This window comes from Mastigoproctus giganteus, chromosome 4 (genome assembly GCF_048544385.1).
Source record: "Mastigoproctus giganteus isolate SK-2022 chromosome 4, ASM4854438v1, whole genome shotgun sequence".
Taxonomy (NCBI): Eukaryota; Metazoa; Arthropoda; class Arachnida; order Uropygi; family Thelyphonidae; genus Mastigoproctus; species Mastigoproctus giganteus.
The window spans coordinates 123,509,763-123,527,163 of NC_143578.1; the positions used below are offsets into that span (position 1 = coordinate 123,509,763).

At 37.1% G+C, this 17,401-nt stretch overlaps 1 protein-coding gene across 2 annotated transcripts in view; it reads right to left on the reverse strand.

The window, feature by feature from the left end:
• Window positions 1-2,691: 2,691 nt before the first annotated feature.
• snf (U1 small nuclear ribonucleoprotein A snf) overlaps window positions 2,692-17,401 on the reverse strand; it is a 162,060-nt gene continuing 147,350 nt past the window's right edge. For both annotated transcript variants that reach the window (XM_090371777.1, XM_090371778.1), the window contains exon 6: window positions 2,692-2,851. In XM_090371777.1, coding sequence (XP_090227903.1) covers window positions 2,692-2,851 — 160 coding nt within the window. The remainder of the gene's footprint in view (window positions 2,852-17,401) is intronic.

Sequence of the window (17,401 nt, forward strand, 5' to 3'; positions counted from 1 at the left end):
AAAGACAGTTGTAGAATAATGTGCGGAAATTTTCCTTTAGCCAGTGGGCAGTTGATTGCTGGAATAAATTTCCATCTGACATTGTGGAAGTTGATAGCTTAAATAAATTCAAGGAACTGGACAAACTTTTGGAGTGAATTGGAAGGGTTAAATGGGAAGAGGTGTTTTTTTTTTTTTTTTGTCTGATGCTGCATAAGGTTGCTCTGTTGCATCATATACCTCTGGTAATGCTAATTATCACTGGATTAATAGTATATAACGTCATACGTTGCAGCTAGTAAATCATTTTGTTTCTGATTTAAACTCCCCAGTATATAGTAATAGCTATACAAAATTTTTACGTTCGTCTATGACCTGGTTCAATTTCATTACAGTATACCAGGCAAATTTACACAACTACCACAGCAGAGTCACAACATTCAATTAATTCAAAGTAACCTAACCCTTCACAAACAATAAATTCTCTTAAAAAGAAGACAACGTTCACATCATTCAATAAATTCAAAGTAATCTAACCTTCTTTTACAGACAACTCAATGCCCTTAAAAAGAACACAACAGTCAACATCACCCAACGAATTCAAAGTAACCTAACCTTTCACAGACAATTAAATTCTCTTAAAAAGAAAACAACGCTTATGTATAAGAACAACTACAGTACAAAACAAATTAAAAACTATATATTGCATGATAATCAGCAAAACAATAGTGCATGGAATTGAATGTGGGTCATTAATGTAAATGGAAAGAAAAGAAGAGAAGAGAATTAAAAAAAAAAAAAAAAAAAAAAAACTGCCCTGCCCAAACAGCTTCAATTTCTTGAATATTCACCACTAATTACTTACTTGCTGATCTCTAGGTAATTCTCCAATGGGGTAAAGATAATTTTGTTAATTTTAATGCTTCTAGAACCTTGTTCTATCTTATATCTAGTAACGAGGATTCTACTGCTCCTATGCTTATCTTGAATGGCACTGATTTCTAGATAAGATCATATATCTCTTTTAGGGATTACCCTGACTTTTAATCCTCTCTCTCTCTTGGCCTAAGTATATCGCAAATATTGCTTCCTCTGCATCCAAAAAACTAACTTTTTTCTTTTGCACTCGATATTACTTTTCTTCTAAACAACTACTCATTCTGTACAAATATCATAACTACCCTACCATAGAATATTGTTCTCATAACTGGATGGTATCCCCAAAACTCTCTGCCTTCTAGACTCCATTCAAAAAGAGCAGTCATTAATTAATGACCCGCCCTCTCTATCTTATAGACAAACTGTTTCTGCTGCATGCCTTTTCTATAGATACTTCCATAGGCACTATTCTTTTGAATTGGCATCTATAATTTCCCATCCCCTTACAAACCAATCAAATGCATACTGCAACGTCAGCATTCATTTACTTCTGAACTGTCAACCCACACACTGTACTAGACTATGGGTTCTAATTACTTTTTGTGTTTACAGTTTTCATAAAAAAAAAAACAGAAAAAAAAAAATAATAATAAAATAAAATATATATATATAATAATAATAATAATAATCATAATAAAAAAAAACAATCAAATCATATCATTCGATTATATCATAATCAAATGATTAGTAATAAGTAACTACTAATCATTTGATTATGCCCATCATCTGTTTTGCCTTCTCAAGAAGACCCATATGATTGAAGTTTGTTGAGAAGATGCCAAAAATGATAAAATGCCTTAGAAATGTCAATGGCAGCTGCTTGAGTTTCACCAAACTTTTCAAATTTGTTTAAAGATGAGTAACTTAAGTTACCGATGGACTGACACTGATGGAATACATAATAGTGATGCTCAACCAGATGGAAGCTTTTGAAACAGGAGAGATAAGTGCAATTGGATGATAATTGGAAGTTGGGGAGAGGGACATGTCACCCCATTTAGGAACTAGCCTAATAAACAAATTTCCAAATTTGTTTATTAGGCTAGTTCCACAATAGTGGAACAAGAAAGTGTAAAAGGCAAAACAGAAAACAGCAGGTTAAGGAGCACAGGTTTTGGGAATAAATGGAAAAAATTCCGCCAGGTCCTCGCATCAGGAATGTTCAGAATTCTTCTGTCATCCTTCTGCTGGAAGACTATGGTTAATCCAACTAAGGAAAAGAAGAATAAAAATTATGCATATCATCCTATTTTACATTCTTGCATTCTTGTGATGTCACACAATGCGCTCCCCCCCCCATATACCACATTTCTCATGTCAGTCTTCCATTACTAACATGAGAAATTATATGTTAATGTCAGAGAGCATCAGTTCATCATATTCAAGAAACTGAATATATTTTTAGTCACAATAGTTATACTGTTTCCGATTCCACCACCCACCATCTCCCTATGTAGCTTTAGTTGTTTATTATATTCAAGGATGAAATACTATGGCACACGTGTTTCTAATATATAATAAAATTCTTCTACTTTCCAATAGATATATATTCTTTAAATTCAGCAAATATTATTTAAATGTATTATTTGTGGAAATTTATTAAACAAATAAGATCTAATGGGGGGGGGGGGGGGGGAAGCTGTCCCCGCTGAAGTCCCCTGTAAATGATGTAAGAATACCCGAAGTCATCACGAATTGAATTTCTATTTATTCATTTATTACTGTTATTATTACTGAAGATACTTTTTCTTCTAATTAACTCATAAAAGTCATCTACTTTTTGGCAAAGGTAATTTTCATAGCATGTGTGGGGGTAATTTTAAATCCTTGAAGAGCATCCTTTGCAGCACCTGACAGAACTTCATTTTCAAATTCCACAAATGCAATATCATGCCGTCCAGGAACTAGGCGAACTTCTTTGAAGCCTGGAAACCTAGACAAGAGATAAAAAAATCATAATGTGCATAACATGAAAAAGAGGAGGATAGCAGAAAAATACTATTCTAGAAGGAAGGAAAGTTTTGCATGACTAACAAAATTTTGAAGAGGAAAAAAAAAAAAAAAAAAAAATCTTGCAAATATTTAAATTTGTAGTGTAATTTCACATCATAGTAATGGAACAGTTTAAAAGCATAAAATAACTTTTCATTTGTAATTAGACATTTATACTTCAAGTAAATAGAAAATTATAAAACCTGTTTGGACAAAGTATCCACAGCCTTGATTCAAGCGTTCAGCATATTTACTTTTGATTTCAATTATTAAGGCTAAGTGAGAAAGAAAGTTACTTCTTGAAGTGTTGTAATGCAACCCAACAATCTCCTAATTGTTGGTTTCAATTTTAATACCAAAATCATTTCAATGGACAAGTGTGGGGGATATGTTCCAGAAAGGGGCCATGTTTGGCGAAACCACAGTTAGCAAAAACAGGTCTCATAGAACCTAAGGGGTTGAAGGAAGTGGGGGGAACATTGTTTTTGTTTCTTAAATTTTTGATTTAATAAACAAAAACAATGTTTATCATGTACTCTTATGTTTTGTTCTAATTCCATAACTTCCCTTGCTCTTTTCACACATTCACTTTAAGCACTTATTAAAAATAGTACCGTAAAGGATAAAAGCAATGCTAGTTTATAACAAAAATTGCAATCTTCAAGGCATTACATAAACAAGTCCAAAATATGATTTGGAAAAATAAATAAAAAAAAATCTCAAATTTTTATGTTGGGGTTTGGGACCAAGGGGTGACCAATTAGATATTATATATTATTGCTGGAAAACAGAACCTGTTTATTTCACATTCTGATTGCACAGCACAAAGTACATATTAGGTTACACAGGTAGTGTGTTTCTGAAATTACTTTGAAGCAAAAAATTTGTTCCAAATTCTTCATCCAATTGCACTAGATTACGAATGATACGAATTCAATTATACTAAAGTTAAACAATACGTAATTTAAAACTACTGAAAACTGTTGGCAGTTTTGTATATATGCATTAAAACACTGCCTCGTTCATTATACAAATACACATGATCTCAGTCACAATCTCAATTATGTTCACTTCCACTTAGTTTTTCAAGTAACACATACCTTTTCTAACAGAATCTCAACTGTCACTGCTCATCTCAGCTCTCCTAATTAGTCATTGTACATTTCCTTTTGTTTCAAAGGTAGTAGTTGTGCATCTGACTCTTCTGATAATCCCTGCCAGAGACTTGGTAATTTGGAATCCCCACTTTTTGATCTTCTCTGGCTTAAAATCTCTCTATCCCATTACGTAAAATCCATCTGTTGCCTCTATTGTTCTCCCAACATCACTAATCACTTGGAACTCTTTGAAACTTGACTTGCACCAGTCCAACTTTCCTAACGGTAAGGAAATTTTCCTTGGTGATTTTAATGTTCACAAACCCAGCTGATCAAGATCCCGAGGCTTTTGCAAATACTACTGACTCTGCACTGATTATTTATTTGCCTACCAGAATAACCTAACCACACACGCAATATCCTTAATCTTTTTCTCACAAAAAATCCCTTCAAAGCATACAGTCCAGCTGGGTGGTCCTCTAGGCACCTCAGATCACGACTTGGCAAGGTCCCTTCTCCAACGGAGCCTGTGAGATTTATATTCTTTTTTTCCTTGGTGGGAATACTGTTTTAAAATTTCTGATGTCAATATTTGCTCAGAACGTGTCAGTGAAGTATTCCTATATGGATGAAATCTTTTATTCTCCACCCCACCTTAAAATCTCTTCCTTTATCTACACCTTGATTTTCGAATAAACGTGCTAAGGCTGTTCAAGAGAGAATGTCACATATCGCAATTGGCTAGTATTCAATTCTCCAGATTCATTTTCTGCTTAAACCAAAGCTCACATAATTGTAAAGCAGTTATTAATCAGTCAAAACTACATTTTGAACATGCTAAAATGGTAGTTGAGCATTCTAGTCTCTTGGCAAAGCTATTGGCTGCAACTTTTGCACATCTCTATTCCCACCTCTGTCAAAACTGGATAGTTCTCTTGTCACATTAGCTAAAGATAAAGCTGACCTGCTAGCATCCTTTCTTCTAGCATTTGCATTGATGATCTTGGTAAATCACCTCCTACCAATCCCAGTCCAATCCATTCAATGACTCCCGCAGTATTTCAACGTCAAGAAAGTGCCAGGTCCTGATAGTAATTCCCAGTTGTTCTCAAAACCCGTGCTCCTAAACTTATTCCTGTTGTGACGCCTTTTTTAGACTTTCTTATTCCACTGGTGTTTTTCCTTCTGCTTGGAAATTTTCTCATATCCAGCCAGTTCCTAAAAAGGTGGCAAATCCCTTACATCCAATTATCGTCCCATTGCACTTACTCCTAATAATAGAGAAATCCATTAACTGCCAACTCAACTATCTAGGAACCTTCCATCTGATCAATGATTGCCGATATGGATTTCGTAAGTGTCGATCCACTAGTGATATACTGGCTTATGTTACCCATCTATGAACAAATTCAATGGAAAAGTTTGGCGAAGCCAAAGCAGTTATTCTTAACATTTCAAATGCTTTTGATCCTGTTTCGCATAAAGGTCTTCTAAATAAGCTTCCAATTTAATGGTTTGCCAACTGTTTTTTGGAATTGGATATTCAGTTTTCTCTCTGACCACTCATTGTGGAAGATGGCTCCCTGTCATCTAACTTCTCCACTAATGTTGGTGTTCCCCATGTTTAGTTCTTTTTCCAGCTCTTTTCCTCTTGTATATTAATGACCTTCTTTCGTTGACCAGAAACACTATCCACAGTTTTGCTGATTATAGCACATTGCGTCAATGTACGATCATTAGAAGGTGGAAACCTTCCAGTTTAAGAAACCTTGCCCTGCACAAACAGCTTCAACTTCTTGAATATTCACTACCAGTTCCTTAAATGCTCATCTCCAGGTAATTATCCAGTGGGACAAAGGGAACCTAGTTGATTTCAATACCTCTAAAACTTCGTCTTGTCTTATATCTCACAAAAAAGGATTCTTCTGCTGCTATGCTTATTTTCGAGGACACTCAGATTTTTAGACAAGATCACATATTTCTATTTAGAGATTAACCTGACTTCTAATCTCTCTTGGCATAAACAAATACAAATCCAAAATATTGCTTCTTCTGCATCTAAAAATTGTGTTTTCTCTTTTTCTCATGGCATTACTTTTCTTCCAAATAGCTGTTCAATCTGTACAAATCGCAGATCGTAAAAATAAACTTAAAATAAATAGGTGCTTGATTTGCAAGGTTTCAGACTAACGAGATTTTTCTCTCCTTTAACTTCCTGAGATCCTCTGTCTAAGACTTTTTCTTTTTTTTATTTATGAAAACCCCAAACACGAGAAGTATTAGAACCTATAGAACTGAGTACCGTGCTTGGGCTGGAACTTGAGAAGACAAAAGAAGACATTTTTTGACATTAGATTTGAACTTCTGTAGACTGTAATTTTCAGGAAATACGTATGAAGGAAGGTTGTTCCAGAAAATGGCAGTTGAAAGAATAAATAAGGAAGATGAAAAGTTGGTTCTGTGAGTTTGAAGTTGGACAGTAAATGGATGTTGCTGGTAGTGGCACATGATCGGACTATTTTCAAAGAGAGAGAGCAGAAATTATAGAAGCCAATTCAGAAGAACAGTGCCCATGAATATCTGTAGAAAAGGCATGCAGCAGAAACAGTACGTCTATGAGACAGCGAGTGGAGAGACTCTGTTAGAAATGGTCATTAATTAACCTAACTGCCCTCTTCTGAATGTAATCTAGAAGCCTGAGAGACGTTTTGGTGCACTGTCCCATATGTAGAAAAAATATTCCATGGTAGAGTGGAGTTGCAATTTGCAGAGAGTGAATAAACGTAACGCAGAGAGCGAAAGATAAAACCAAATTTTTTAGATGCAGAGGAAGCAATATTTGTAATGTGCTTGTGCCAAGAGAGAGATTAGACGTCAGGATAATCCCCAAAAAAGATATATCATCTTGCTTAGAAATCTGAGTGTCACCAAAGATAAGTATAGAAGCAGAAGAATCCTTTTTGCGAGATAGAAGACAAGACTGAGTTTTAGAAGGATTGAAATTTGTCTTTGCCCCACTGGCGAATTACCTGGAGATTGGCATTTAAGGAATTGGTAGCGGATATTCGAGAAGTTGAAGCTGATTCAGCAGGGGAAGGTTTCTCAAAACAGAAAGTGGAATGCAACATGCTATCATCGGCAAAACTATGGATAAGATTTCCAGTCAATGGAAGAAGGTCATTAATATACAAGGGGAAAAGAGTGGGGGAAAGAACTGAACCTTCGGGGAACACCAGCATTAGTGGAGAAATTAGAATAGAGAGAGCCATCTACCAAAGATGGCAAACCATAAGATGGAAGCTTGTTTAGAAGACTTTATGCCAAACACGATTGAAAGACGTTGAGATGTCAAGAGTAACTGCTTGTGTTTCACCGAACTTTTCCATAAATAGGTAACATAAGTCAGTATATCAACAGTGGATCGACACTGACGGAATCCATACTGGCGATCGTTGATCACATGGAAGGTTTCTGGGTAGTTTAAGAGTTGGCAGTTAATTGATTTCTCCCTTACTTTAGAAAGAGTAGAAGTAATTCCAATGGGACGATAATTAGATGGGAGGAATTTGTCACCCTTTTTAGGAACTGGCTGGATATGAGCAAATTTCCAAGCAGAAGGAAAAACACTTTTGGATTAAGAAAGTTAAAAAACATGGCAAAGAACAGGATTAAGTTCAGGAGCAGGTTTTCAGAACAAGTGGAGAAATACCATTAGAACCTATAGCTTTCTTAACATAAAGATTCGTCAAAATCCTTCTCACGGAAGTCCACAGGAGGCATTGAATGTAGCATGTTTGGAATGGTGGGAAATGTTTTACCAAGATCATTAATACATGAGTTGGAAGAAAAGTGTGTTTGGTGTCAAGCGGCACCAGGGGTTTCCCCCATCTCCGCTAGTTGGAAGAAAAATGGGATGATAGCAGGTCAGCTTTATCCTTGGCTGAAGTGACAACAGAACCATCTGGTTTGGAAAGAGGTGGGCAAAAGTTGTGGCCAACAGCTTTCGCAAGAGACCGGAATGCTCGGTTACCATTAGGACAAAAAGCAAGTTTTCTACTCTTAGTCTGTTCAAAATCTAGTTTGGACTGAATAATAACTGCTTTACAATTGTTGCAAGCTTTGGTGAAGGCAGAAAATGAAACTGAAGAATTGAAAAGAAGCCAATTAAAATATGCAACATTCTTCTCTTCAACAGCCTTAGCACATTTATTGAAAAACCAAGGTTTAGATAAAGGACGAGATTTTAAAGTACAGTGTGGGATAAAGGATTCCATTCCTACAAGAATAATTTCACTGACACAATTTGGGCAAACGTTGATATCAGAAGTTTTGAAACAGTAATCCGACCAAGCAAACGAAGAAAATAAATCTCGCAGGTCATTCCATTTTGCATTCTTGTAATGCCAAACAACACGAGGTTGGGAATAGCCATGAGATAAAGGCTCCATTGGAGCCTTTACCACCTAGTTGTGATCTGAGGTGCTTAAAGGACCACTCAACTTTGACCGTGTACTTAGAAGGGATGTTTGTGAGAAAAAGATCACGCATGTTGGCTGTATGGTTAAGATTGTCCGGTATTCTTGTAGGTAGATGAAAAAACTGTGCAAGGTCATTAGTAATTGTGTTTTCTGGGTGGTAAATGACTCTCATCAACTGGTGTAGTACCCACTTTGCTTATTGAAGGCTTGAAGTGGTGGAACTCGTGTTTAGTTTCTAGAGAGTGAAAGTTCCGGTGACCCATTCCACATTTCCTCCATCATGGCGAGATCCAATCTTCCTTACATTTCGAGTGTACAGCTCTAAAATGGTGGTCGCAGGCCGACCGCTAATTAGTACACCGGACCGAACCTATTGGTAACTCTTTAGCAGGCTTCTGGATCAGCTAGTGTATAATCTTGCTAGCTCCACTTTGCCAGATAGTGACTGGAGGGAGTCCGAGTAGCGTGTAGGTTGGAGGGGGGGGGTAATGTCGAGGCCACGTTATGTCAAGGATCTGGGTATATTCTTACCATGTGCACGCCATATCCAAAAACTTCATGAATTCACACAGCATGTCCCTCCCACTTTTTCTTACTATTGAATACACCATGAATTGTCAAACTAATAGAGTACGCGTATATGTGAAAAGATCTAAACCTCCCAAACACTCCCTAGTTCATTTCACAAATATACATGGTCTCAATTCTAATCTCAACGACACATCCACTTCAAGTCTGCCAAACCCCATGTACTTTTTCTTAAAGAATATCGGTTATTATTTGATTCAACTGCTCATCTCAAGTTGCCAAAATTATTCGCTGTATGATTCCTTTCGCCTGAAAGGTGGTACTTGTGCATATGACCGTTCTGACATTCCCTGTCAGAAACATGATAATTTGGAATCACCTCTTTTCGATCTTCTCTGGCTTAAAATCTCGAGAAGTTGAAGCTACCAATGTCTACTACCAATTCCTTAAATGCCGATCTCCAGGTAATTCTCCAGTGAGGCAAAGAGAACTTAGTTGATTTCAATCCTTCTAAAACTGTCTTGTCTTATATCTCACAAAAAGGATTCTTCTGCTCCTATGCTTATGTTTGGTGACACTCCGATTTCTAGGCAAAATGATATATCTCTTTTCGGGATTACCCTGTCTTCTAATCTCTCGTGGCACAAGCACATTACAAATATTGCTTCCCCTGCATCTAAAAAACTTTGTTTTCTCTTTCGTTCTTGGCATTACTTTTCTTACAAACAGCTGATCACTCTGTACAAATTGCAAATCCGCCCTACCATGGAATATTGTTCCCACATTTGGGGCAGTGCTCCCAAAACCTCTCAGGCTTCTAGATTCCATTCAGAAGAGCACAGTTAGGTTAATTAATGACTCCTCTCTAATATTCTCTCTAACAGTCTCTGCACTCACTGTCTCATAGACGTACTGTTTCTGCTGCATGCCTTTTCTACAGATACTTCCATGGGCACTGTTCTGAACTGGCTTCTATAATTCCCACTCTCTCTTTCAAAACAGTCCGAACATGTGCTGCCACCAGCCAACATCCATTTACTGTCCAAATTCAAACTCACAGAACCAACTTTTCATCTTCCTCGTTTATTCATTCAACTGCCGTTTTCTAGAACAACCTTCCTTCATATGTATTTCCTGAAGGTTACAGTCTACAGAAGTTCAAGTCTAATGTCAGCAAATATCTTCTTTCATCTTCTTAACCTCCAACCCAAGCACAGTACTAAGTACTATAGGTTCTAATACCTCTCGTGTTTGGGATAATCATAAAAAAAAAAAAAAAAAATGCAAAAGCATCAGCGTCCCGAACAGCTGGGTCGGTGTGACCAGAAAACGGAAGCCAGCTGGAGTTGTGAACATTAAAATCACCAAGGAAAATTATCTCACTGTTAGAAAAGATGGAGTGAAGAAATTTAAGTTGAAAGAGGGGAAGTCAAAGAGCTCCAAGTGATTAGTGGAGTTGGGAGAATGGTAGAAACAACAGATGAATTTGACACAATGAGGTAGAGAGAGATTTTAAGGCAGAGCATATCGGAAAGGATACACGCACAAGTACCAACTTTGAGGTGAAAGGAATCGCACAGCAAATAATTTGGTCAACTGAGATGAAAAGTAGTTGAATCAACCGATAACTGAGAATCTGTCAGAAAAAGCACATGGAGTTTGGCAGACTGCAAGTGGAAATGGACATCGTTGAGATTAGAATTGAGACCATGTATATTTGTGAAACAAACTAGGAAGTGTTTGAGAGATTTAGATCTTTTTGCAGATAAACTTACTCTATTAGTTTGACAATTCATGTTGTATTGAATAGTAAGCAAAGGCACGGGGGGGACAACATGCTGTATGAAGTAATGAAATTTTTGGATATGTCGTACACACGGTTAGAATATACCCAGATCCTTGACACAATATGGCCTCGAAAATGCCCCCCACGTACACACTACAGGCGCCTCCGTAGCCAGGTGGGAAGGAGCAGCAGTGCATAGCACAGGCTTCTTGATTAGACCGGGGTTCGAGCCCGTCACCACCAAATACGGAGGATGTGGAAAGGTCAGGGAATGACCACCGCATATCCCCGAGCAATATGGCCTTAGTTGCTAATGCTCCTAAAAACTAACTAACTAACTAACAAACGTACACACTACTCGGACTTCCTCCAGTCACTATCTGGCAGAGTAGAGCTAGCAAAATTATACACTAGCTGATCTGGAAGCCTCCTACAGAGTTACCAATAGGGTCGGTCTGTCATAGTAACTTGCAGCCGGCCTGCAAACCCGGTTTAAGAGCTGTACCCTCGAAATGTAAGGAATACTGGATCTCCCCATGACGTCCATCATAACCTCAAAAGTCACCAATCATACTGCATGACGGAATAGATGCGGAAGGGGTGACCGGAACTTAGCTCTAGAGACTAAACACGGGTTCGACCATTTCAAGCCTTCAATAAGCAAAGTGGGTACTACCCAGTTGATGAGCGTCATCTACCACCTAGTGGTAGATAACTCTCATCAACTTACAATAATTTTATGCCTTCACACATACTTTTTATGTGTAAAATTTGTAACTTCAGAATTTATCTGTGCTATCATCCTCTGAATTTATTTGGTTTACCTCTGATGACATTTCCATAAAATCCACTTCGCCAGCCTCTTTTTCTACCATCAATACTTGAACGTCTTCAGTAGTCATACTATCAAAACCTTCCCCTCCTACCGACTTAGAAAGTTCTACTATAGCACCTATTCCATTTTTCTGCTGGTTCGACCATATTTCCTGAATGAACTGACGCTGGCCATACATTTTTCCAACATTCATCTCAAGTTGATGGTTTTACATGTTTGAGCGATAAAGCTATGATTTCAATACAGTCCACAATCGAAAAATGTTTCCATGCCTCTATCGCTTCAATAGATTCAAAATAAATCTTTTCCAAAATCCATTGTAACCATTTTCTGATGTAACGCCTTGATGTAATGCAGTGGTTTTCATCCTTTTTTTTAATAACGGCACCCCTAAGTCATTTATTTTATTTTGCCGCACCCCTACTCAATTTTCAGCCTGTTAGATCCGATTCCCCCCCCCCCTCTCTCTCTCTCTCTATATATATATATATATATAATAATTATTCCAATAATATAATTATAAAAATTACATGTCATAATACAAATTATACATATACAGTAAACCCCCGCTATTCGCGGTCGCTGATTTAATATAAAACGAAACCTTAAAAAAATGTGAATTTTAAAGCGCTGTGAATATTTTTCGCCATACAAAAACATGGGCGTGGCTAAAATTATCTTTCCCGGTCAAAACAGCGCTCAGTGGGGGGGGGGGGGGTGATAAAATTGCGAGCGTGGATGTTTCTCCCTAATCCTTTTTCGGTATGTGTTATGCGCTTGTCATGGAAGGTTTCATCATTTGCTTTTAATTTATATGCTTATAAATTGAATAAATTTATCAATTTATAAATTGATATGCTTACAAAAGTGATAAATATAAATAAAAAAGATAAAAGTTTTGCAGTGTAAAACAGACTTTTTCGAGTGTGTTAACGTAAGAAAGTGACTTTATTGTGGACAAGTTCTTTCTAACCCGTACAAAAATATGGCTACGAATAACAAGAGAAATGTAAAAATATCAAAGAAGGTGATGACATTAGCGAATAAAATTGACTTATCAGACAAAATTTCTAATGGTGAAAGTGTCTCCTCAGTGGCAAAACATTATAAAATCAATGAGTCAACAGTACGATCAATCAAAAAATCTGAAGTAAAAATCCACCGTAGTGTCTGTGAAAATGCGCTAATTGCTTCAAAAATTTGCTCTGTAACTCATTATGTTAAATTAGAAAAAATGGAAAAGGCTTTAAATCTGTGGATAGAAGACCGAACTCAAAATAAAATTCTGTTAAGTTCACTCATCATTCGTGAAAAGGCAAAACTCCTTTATCAACACTTTAGCGAAACTGGTGATAGCACTGGCGGGATAAGTTTTTTAGCTAGCAAAGGCACTAGTTTGAAAGATTTGTTTGAAATTTCTAATAAATATTACATTTAATATTAAATTGTTTCTTATTTTCATTTCGATGCCATATGCTTGCATTTCACTATGTACTGTCTATGTACATAGTCATATTATGAAGGTACATATAATACACACATACACAAAATTTTAGACTAGTTTTTCTTATATATTTCATACTTTGGAACGGAACCCCTTTATTACTATGGGAGCCATAACTCAGTATTCGCGTTTTCTGCATTTGCGACATTTCTCAGGAACGGAACCCCCGCGAATAGCGGGGGTTTACTGTAGTATCTAATAATTTTATTCTTTATATAGCGGTACTAAGTAGACATCAATTATAGATCACCACAAAATTAAAAAGATACTGTACACCTTTTTTATAATGAAATAAACATAAATTTTAAAAATAATAATAATAATTTTAAGTAACTTAAACCCAAATTACGTGGCACCCCTGGAATGTTGTTGCGGCACCCTAAGGTGCCACAGCATCCCCTGGTTGAAAACCACTGATCTAATGGCTGAGTTAATAATTTGCACCTTTCATCATTCTAGAGAAATGGTTTCTTTTGAGCAGTGCATTTTTACTTTCCTTAGGCATAATTTAGGGCTGGAATTTAATTCACAACAAAGAAATTATTCCAATACAGTTTTTGAGAATGGAGTTTAGTAGTACATACCCGAAAAAATTTATAAACACACAAATAAGAACCAAAATAACCATACAAAAACCTTAAAAGTCACAAACTGCATGCTTTGAAATCACAATTTTTCAGTGTCAAACAAGCACAAGTTCAATAGTACGGGAATTTCCCAATAATTCTTTTTGCATAACAACTAGTGAGTCAACAGCGGAGATTTACAAAAAAGAATGGAAATGTTGAAAAATTACATACATTTAAAATAAATGCACACATAAGCTCAAAAATACCATGTTATGTGAGGTTGCCGCAATTTATCAATCGTGTTAGAGCGAAACTGTTATACGGAGGTTGCCAGTACTCAAGTTCAGGCAATGTTATCATTCTACTGATAATCATGACAAACCCACCCCCTCAAAGAATCCTGGAAATCTTATAACATCAAAGATGCCATAAATAATGTTGTAAAAGCTTGGGAGGATATCAGCATTAAATGTCTGGCACAAGGATGGAAAAATTTGTGTCCTGACATTTCTGCAGATTTTGAGGGATTTCAGCCAAAGAGACGAGAAAGGAAAGAAGAAATTTTGCAGCTTCGTAAAATTCTTGTCTGCAGGTAACAGCTGAAGATCTCAATGAGCTTGCGGGTTCTCATTCTTCCGATGTGTCTGAGGGAGAAATAGAAACTGCTTATGAAGCTGTTTTGTCTGAATCGGAGTGAGTTCCACTGCCTGAGTTAACAGCAGAAAATATTGGAAAGGTCATTGTAGTATCGGAGCAGTCAATACGTGGAGAAACCGATTTACTCTAGTAAAGGATTTTCAAATCAACCAATTCTGTGGGTGGAACCTTACAGGGTTATTTTGCACAAGCAGACCTAGTTGGATTTCTACGTCAAGAAGACTACAGAAAAACAACAGCCCCAGTCTTCAACATCAAATAATCTAATTTATTATTTTAAACATAAATAAATTTCACTGCAAAACCACACTTTTTTTTTTTTTTTTAAATTTCCGAGCTTCCATGACTCTTAGTGGGTATTAAGGACCCCAATCTCGACTTTACGGTTTTGAGATAAGAGATGTTTTTCTGGAAATAATCTCATAAGTCGATGCATCACTGTAAAAAAAAAACCTTTAAAATGGCCATCAAATTGATGCCTAGCATAGTTGTAGTGGTAAAGAAATAGTGGCCATTTCTTATAATATTATCAAGAATCACTGAGAAGGGGGGGGAGCAAAAGTTACTTCATTGGCCCTCCCTCCCTCAAGTGAGGGCCGAGGCAGAAAGTGGTGCCATCTGGTATCACTAGCATCAACTACCACCCACCACTGGATACCAAAGCTAAAACAGGTCCACCTCCATAGCTGGATGAAGATGAGAAGTAGAAATAATGAACATACTGCAACAGGTGGTGTACAGTAGGATAAAGTCACTCACATTCAGGTTTTAGGCAGAGGGATCAGTTATAAAAGTCTCCCATGGACGACAGTGGAGGGGGGGGGGGGGGAGAGAGAGAGAGAGAGAGAGAGAGAGAGAGAGAGAGAGAGAGAGAGAGAGAGAGAGAGAGAGAGAGAGAGAGAGAGGGTGATGCTGTCTCCCACATGGCTACCATAACTTAAGGGCAAGCTCATCAAGCCCAACTGCTGGAAGTGCTTCCTGCACAAGTGACTACCCATAAGGGAAAAAGTCTACGCACGGAGTAACAAAACTAGAGACAGACATGACAATGTACAGGATGACACTACACACAAAGTGGTTGGAATTATTCCCGACTGTTCAGGTCACTGAACACCAGCAAACAGCAGACCATCAATCAAGAAGAATCTGAAAGCTCCTACAATCTTGGAAAAAAATCAAAGATGCGAGTGGCCAACTACAGACAATAACGAATATGACAATAACAGAACCAGAACTGGAGGTACAGCAAGAACAAGAACTATAACCCAGAACAGCCGAAGTGCAACAGACAAGATCACTATATCCAGAACAGATGAAGAGCTGAAGAAAGTGCCAGCAGAATTCGAAGCAATGGACCCCACAAAGACCCAACAGAAGGCAAGTAACAGATCACTCAATATGCAAATAATACTGGATTATCTCAACAACAACAAAGTAACACTAGACACCATCTGCAAAGCCATTTACTGTGCCACTGTAGAAGTCGCTAAGATGAATGGAAGGGAAACCAGAGAACAACATAATGCAAAGACAAGGCATAACGCATAACCCACCAGCCTGGGAAAGAAGGCTACAGCAGAAAACAGAAGAGATAAGAGTAAAGATAGGCCTGACACAGTACTAATGGGGTAACAGAAGTAAGAAGATGATCAGAAAAATGAAGTCCATCCTCAGGAAAGAACATCCACAACAAACAAGACTTATAATCAGAGGATTGAAGAATACTTTTGCACCAACAAGCAGAAACTCCTGGCACTCAGCAAGAGACTTTGCCATTACAGGGAGAGTGCCCAGAGCAAAACAGACAACAGGATATTTAATGAAAACCTGAGAGCCATCTACAGGAAAATTGGACAAGAGAAGGAAGGCAATGGATCCCCAACCAGAAGGTACTTGAGTCCTGGGGAACCTGTGGAGCAGCGAAGTTAGCCATAACGCTGTATTAGTATTCTGTACTGGCAAAAAATTATGGTTACTCAACCAGTCTTTTCCTTCAAACAACATTACAAAATTCTCAGAATTTTGTGCCTCTCTGGAGCATATTTGTGCACAAGACCCTCACAGACAAAAAAAAAATGCTAACAGCATGCCTTCATTTTGCTACACACTTGCCAGCACGACTGATCTTTTAAGAAATGCATCTCATGCCCAGTATTCATTAGAATAAATAAGTGATCTAATGGAGATACAAGTTTCTTCGTTGATTTCAAAAACAGTTGATCTTTAGTAATTTCATACCAAAGTTCACATTTGAGACAATTTCATCATTTAACAAAGTTGAGGGCTATCTTGGACATCACTTTACAGACTCTCTATCCTGCCTGAAAAACCAAAAATGCTAAGAAAGAACTTGTGTACAGCCCACTAAAAGATCCCCCATATGCTGTTTTAAGATCAAATGGTTCCCTTGCATTTTTTCTGATTTTAAAGCAAAATTTAATGCACACAGATTGTTCAATGCACTCTAATGTTTTGAAATACGACGAGATGTGAAAATATCTTCTTTATCAGCTCACAATTATGGACTGCTGTGAGCGAGTGAATAGCTTACCGCGTGCAGGTAAGAACGAGATATGTCTAAACAAGTGATGGTGTGTCTCAGTATGCTCTCAATTTTCTCAGTCTTGAATAATGAGCATAATCTGGACACTTTTAAACAGCTCTTGTAAACTTTACTATAAGCACAAATACGAGAAGGCAGCACTTAGATTTCAAATATTTCAAAACAATTTGTATATAAACAGATACAATATTTGAAATACGTATATGTATGTACTCTGGTAATGATTAATAATCCCAAGATAAGCATCTACAGGAAAATTGGACAAAAGGAGAAGGAAGGCAATTGACCCTCCCACCAGAAGGCTGCATCAGTTGGGAGAATCCAGAATAGGGTTCACAGTAGGATCTTTATATGTGAAGAAAGGTAATAAAACAAAGTTGATATTATTAACATCTATAATTAATAACAGAGTTTAAAGAAAGAATACTTAACAGCTGATATGAACACTTTTATTTATTAATTTTTTAATGATTC